The following is a 6347-nucleotide window of genomic DNA, read 5'->3' on the forward strand; positions in this document are numbered from 1 at the left end:
AATAAATTCCCCAGAAATAAACCATAATAGTTACGATAATATATATTTTCCTACAATTTAGGAAACTAACAAATATACATAATTAATGTTTATTTTAAATTTATTGATATTAAATCGGACTATCAATCTTTTATATATGTAAACTAATTTAATTTTCATTATATATTAGTATATACTTCCGGAATTAGAATTCATTTTAATATAATTCATAAATAATGATAATATAATTAAATAATTTTAAAAAATCTGAAAATTAAATTTTAAATTATATAACTATACAAAAACGAAAATACTAATGAGAATTAATGAGATGTTTATAATTACATTCAAATCTTTTTTATCAATTTTGTTATCATTTTAATATGTATAATAAAAATACTAATGATAATTTAAAAAAGATATGGAAAAATGTTCTGAGATTTTCACATACCTCTATCAATTTTGAGTTACCTAAAAAACAGAAAACGTTTGTAACATTAGCATAATTTATGCAAAATTATTATTCAATTTGGAACAACCAATAAAGACAGTTTAACAAACATATATGATTAGATTTCAAAGATTTTCACATATCTCTATCAAATTTGAATTATCTAAACAAATGGAAAACATTGTAACATTAGCATAATTTATGCAACATTATTATTCAATTTGGAAACAATCAATAAATATAGTTTAGCAACCATATATGATTAGATTTCAATATGTATTACCAAATATTCAATCAGTTAGTTTAAGTAATTAACTTAAAATCTGAAACACTACTAATATTCTATATATATATAATTATTAGAAAATCACTTAAATTTCTTTAGAAGCCGAAAAAGATTTTTCTAGAAGACTTTCATTTACTAACCCTAAAAATTGACACCCATTCCTCACTATAAAAAGTCATATGAACAAAACATCAATTGTTTCATTCCAACTTTTCTATGTTTTTCTGATGTTTTATTTTGGTTACTATATTCATGTATTTTTATCCAATATGATATATATTAATGTATTTAATTTTTATTTTACTGGAACATCAAAACCATTGTGAATCTATCAATTTATATGTTCTTATGTGATACGGGTATGTACAAAATTTCATTTAATATTTTTCTAATTATGATGCTGATTATGACTATCAAACTCAATTATGAATTTGATTAATATTTTTGGGTAAATGATAAATTGTTCTTATGGTTCATTACATTATACATATTAGTGTAACTTTTACAAGTGGAATTTTTTTATAATATTTTATGTAAGGTACTATTTTCTACTACTAAAATGATCAAATTGAATTTTTTTTTTTGTGTTGTTAGTACTTTTCTAAACATTTTAATATTTATTTTATCAAAATTCATTTTATTACTATTTACTCTCTTTTTTTCCTACTATTCTTTTATTCAAACTCATTACACAAATATATGATTTAATGTAATTGACTGTAAAAATGAAAATATAGCATATTTCAATCTATATTAATAAACAATCCCCTGCGCTGTAGTAGTTAAGTATTAGTAGTCAATATAACATTCCTATTTTTAGTATACGTAAGAATTCTATACTACTAACAAAATATTTTCTAATTTCTATACTAACTAATATATCCATATTTGTAAGGTTGTACATATTTTAAAAATTTTAATTAAATATTAGTTATATATAGTTAATCTATAAAACAAATTACAATTTTTATAAAAAGAATAGTTCCACGGTGTACCGCTAATATCTAGTTAGACTAATTAATTTGAAAAATGTCAATTGTTAGAGATACCGGAGCCTCCCCAGTTATTTGTCAAGTTTTTAGAATATTGTGCATTAATTTAAAGAGGTTCTGCTGTAGGACACAAGTAAAATTTTGTGTTTTAAAAAACCATAAATTTTTAACAAATTACAACATAATGTGTCCCTTTTTATTTTATAAACGAGGCAAAGGCCAAAAGTTGCAGAACATGTGAATTAGTCTTTAGTTTGTCATTGTATTGTCCTGAAGCTTACAGTTTAGAGGTTATGCGGCTTACGGTCGCTTCTATAGATCCATGAGGTTCATCGGTTGGCAGGTACACATCATCTTTAAACTGCAAAAGTAAATTATTAGAAACCAAATGTGTTTTGGCATATTATTTTTGAGTATTTACAATGGTTTCATCATAAAAGGTAAGATCACAGAGACATTCTTACCTTCACCATTGAAGGGTTTTCCTTGGTTGAAAGGTTTACAGGTAGAAAGTGAATATTTGGCATTTTCAGGTGAATCGATGATACATCAGTGAACCTGTTCATGTTAACAAGAAGCTAATCATGGTAAGAATCACATAATCACAACAGAAAACAAAGAGAAAATACACAGAATATGCTGATACCTTCTGAGTACAGCGCTTCCCATAAGATAGAGAGTGCGTTGGACTGAAGGGCTATACACACCGTTTCTGGAGGACCAAAGAATGTCTCCATCAGAACTTTCTTTACATCCATGAAGTTCTCGCTGAAGTAGAGTCCTTTTGTTGGGATGCTTGCAACTGAATCATACGAGTACCTGCCACCATTATCGTGTATGTCGGTATCAAGAATCAATCACAAATAAGAAAGATGTCGCAAGGCTAATTAACGCCTACCTCCAAGATGCATTCACCTCTGTGGCCAGCATTCTCTCTCGAGTTTCAGGCAGAATGGTGTATTTGTCTCTGACAAACCTCTCAAATCCTGACTGTTAATTTGCAGTCAAGCGGTTTTCGTGAACAATCAATTATCAGATCTTGACTTTTGAAATCAGTGTGTCAACATACTAGTCTTACAAAGTAGACTGATACTAATACTATCAGTTTCTAGATTTTCACTCATTCTTCAGATCAGTCTTCTGTGTATTTTCTCTATATAGAGTTTCTAAGTTAGAGGAGTAGCCTTCTATTGGACTGCAAATATTTTAATAGATTAGAAAAAGCTATGGCTAAGTTGTTCAAGCGAAGCACAGCAATAAAGAAGACATATACAAAAAGAATTCTGCACATTATCCAAAACTCTAGTACTGACATTATATTTTTTAAACCACTAAGTTTCTGAGACACATTTGTATCCTCACGATAAGAGATCAAACTGGGAAATGCTGATCTAAAGACCATGGAACACATTAAACTCACCATTATCCAAATATATAACAGTAGTAACATAAAAAAAAATTCAACACCTTTTTTAACAAGATATATCTGCAGAGAGATGTTGTATACCTGGGTTGTCTTCAGTAGAGCTAGTCCTGCAATACCAGAAGTTAAGTTTAGTGCACCAGACTTTTCTACTCGTGCCTTCACAGTATGAGTCTCTGATCCCAGCTTGAAACCTTGAACAAATTGATTGATTGAGAAAGTCATCAAACTATAGCGAAATTGGTTCCAGAAAAAAAAAAAAAAAAAAAAAANAAACTCACCATGTAAATGTGGTTTGCCACCGATAGATACACGCTCCCAGGGTTTCTCAATGATATTTATGATAGCAGTATAAACCTGGGAAGGAAACAATGAAAGAGCTTAACCATATGGAGAAGACGTTGAATTAAAAATAAATTACGTTATTGCAAGAAACGGTACATCTTTAAGGGTAATCAGCAAGATGAAAATATGGAATTGAGTAGAAAAATATATGGTGATAGTGTTTCCCATACATATTTGATCATACCTGTGGATAAAATGAGCAAAAGTGTTTACCAATAAGTATGGCAAATTCCTCCACCGAGAGTCGATCTTCACATTCCTTGGCTTTCACATAAACCTTCATTCCAACATAGAAGATTGGCAACAAAAAAAAAAATTGGATGGGAATTTTAAGAAAATCAGCAGATTTAAGCATGAATAAGAAGAAAGTAATTGGTGAAACGAATCCTAACGACCAGAATCTAGGACCAACAATCCAAGTCTAAGCCAGGCAGAGAAAGTTCACTAAATGACTAAAATAGGCAATAACATGTAATACAACATAAGAACAGAACCATGAACATCATTCATTATCCTCAAGAGCCAACAAAAGTTGTATTTCACAGATCAATCTATGATATGATGTAGCAATCCAATACTAAGCACAGCCACAAATGAAATGGGCAATTCAAAAGTGTTTCAATCTTGTTTTGTTAAGACTTACAGTGTTTTTCATGGTATCAGTGGCAACAATATCGGAGTTATCATCACGGTAGTAAGAAGAGAGACAGTGAGAGAGAAGACTGATACTAACGTTCCACTCAACAAAGTGATGAGATCCGTCTCTCCAAACTCGCCCAACTCTCACTCGAGCCTTCCCATGTCTCTGCTCCAATCTGATCCCATCTGCTTCTTGTGCCATTATTCCTGGTAACAGTAAGCTTCATCAAAAAGAAATTCATTTTTTTTTTCCAAATCGGATCAAAGCTTTACTAATCTAACTTAGTAGACCATTCAAAACCCAGAAATCGATTTATAACTCACTTGCGATTCAAACGAAAAAAGCAACCAAAATCGTTTCTCTAACCTCTGTTTGGAAGCTTGAGTATATCGATCGCAACGAAGAAAGGGTTGACAGAGATTATCTTTGAGACTGTGAGTGATTTAATGATGAGAGAGATGCGTTAGAGGCGTGAGATCGATGATGACGGGTTCGATTACGTGTTAGATCGCACTATCGCAGAAGAAGAAGATTGCGTAGGAGAGAGTTTGGTTTTGGTCATTTCGGTTAACAAATTTTAATTCAAATTATTTCCGGTTTGATTTGGTTTTCTTAATCGAACTTTTGTGATGGTTTGGCTCTTTTTTTTGTGAACTCAACCAATTTAAAATATGAATATTCAACTTGTATATAAATGATGATGGGGGGGATATACATGAAATGTTCTATACCACATGTTTTGTTGTGTCTGTAAAATAGACTAAACTTACTTTCTTACTGTTCTTTTGCTTCTTTTTTTTTGGTTTGAGTCATGGCTCGAAAGAAGGAACATGAGTTGCGGTAGTGTGCGTCAAACTGTAGTTTAATCTGTCTAAGACGCTTCTGTATGGATCTTCCTCTCGTTTCTTCAACAAATAAGCTATACTATTCTCTACTTCCGCTTTTACCTCCAAGTAAACTTGGTTTGCTTCTTCTCTGTCTTTTACTAGTTCTGGTCTTCCCTTTGTCTCTATCGGTTTCCCAAACAGGTAATAGAACCTACCCGGGATTTTCGGTACCAGTCCTGGTATGTAGAGCGGTTGGTTCGCCACATCTCCATCTGATTCTTCCCTATCAACAACAAAACAAAACAACACTCATCAATCTTTTGACTAGTAACAACTTCAGTCATTAGTACCCTTCTGGTTGTTTCAATAGCCAATTTCTATGTTATTGTTTTTCAAAAACAAACATGATCACAAGTTCCAGTTACATGAAAAGCAATTTTTTACCTTAATTTAAATTGTTTGGTATCGCGAGTAAGATCCTTGATATAGTCATTGAGAATTGGAATCTTCATCAGGTCGTTGTAATCAAGAACCAACTGCAATAGCAACAGAAAAATATATATGTTTGCCTCGTTTCAATTACTGTGCACAAGAAACTCGGACTATGGTAAGGTTTGCTGTGACAGGAAGCTTACTTCAGCTATGTCGTCTTCACCAACCGTTCCAAACGGCACTATTGTTGCACCAAACCGTGCTGCCATTCTTACAAACTCTTGATTTTCAGGCCAAATTAATTTGTACTGTTCACCCTGTAAGGTCGTAGAAAATAATCTAATATATAATCATCAGAATTTTAACAACACATATTTAGCAGATTTAACATAAAAATTCTGTTAAAAAATGCTAACGGTTGGTGAAGTAACTTAAACAAACAATGAAGACTTAAATAGCCAACAATGAATGGATTCTTAAACAATGAACTTTAAAAGTTTCATCAACTCTGTTCTCATCTCTCTATGACCTTAGGGGGATATGCAGGTTCAGCTGGCATAATCAAGACTGTTTGATTTCACCCGTTTTTAGTGGGTGGAATCACTCCTTTTGGCTACTACTTTTTCATGTGCTAAACTAAGAAAAGAAAAAGATATATGAGTAAGATGGCTAACTAACCCGGTTATGGAGAGCCTCTCGTGCACCGCCGGGGAAGAGAAGGACATGAGATTTAGAAGATAACAGCTTAAAAAGATTGGTTGCAGTGACAGGATAGGCACCAAATACCTTAATCCAGTCACTATAATCAAACTCCTTACTTGGATTATTATCTGAATACAGAACCGGATGGGCCATTCCACGAAAGAGAATGTTTTTTTCTTTTATAAATGCCTCGGACATTGGACCAAGTTCAAGACCCATCAACATGTGGTAACCAATAAGTAACACCGGACCTTCATCTGGAACACCAGC

The 6347-nt window shown here is 32.1% G+C and overlaps 1 protein-coding gene and 1 pseudogene across 2 annotated transcripts in view; both read right to left on the reverse strand.

Moving 5' to 3' along the window:
- LOC104787332 lies at positions 1841-4646 on the reverse strand (annotated as a pseudogene).
- LOC104787333 (acyltransferase-like protein At1g54570, chloroplastic) overlaps positions 4789-6347 on the reverse strand; it is a 10628-nt gene continuing 9069 nt past the window's right edge. The window contains exons 11-14 of one of the 2 annotated variants that reach the window (XM_010512899.2): positions 6054-6343; positions 5579-5692; positions 5388-5479; positions 4789-5226 (exon numbers count right to left, since the gene is read on the reverse strand). In XM_010512899.2, the coding sequence (XP_010511201.1) occupies positions 4926-5226; positions 5388-5479; positions 5579-5692; positions 6054-6343 (797 nt within the window). In that variant the 3' untranslated portion in view covers positions 4789-4925. The remainder of the gene's footprint in view (positions 5227-5387; positions 5480-5578; positions 5693-6053; positions 6344-6347) is intronic. The other variant, XM_010512900.2, reaches the window with a different exon arrangement.

This window comes from Camelina sativa, chromosome 5 (assembly GCF_000633955.1).
Source record: "Camelina sativa cultivar DH55 chromosome 5, Cs, whole genome shotgun sequence".
Lineage (NCBI taxonomy): Eukaryota > Viridiplantae > Streptophyta > Magnoliopsida > Brassicales > Brassicaceae > Camelina > Camelina sativa.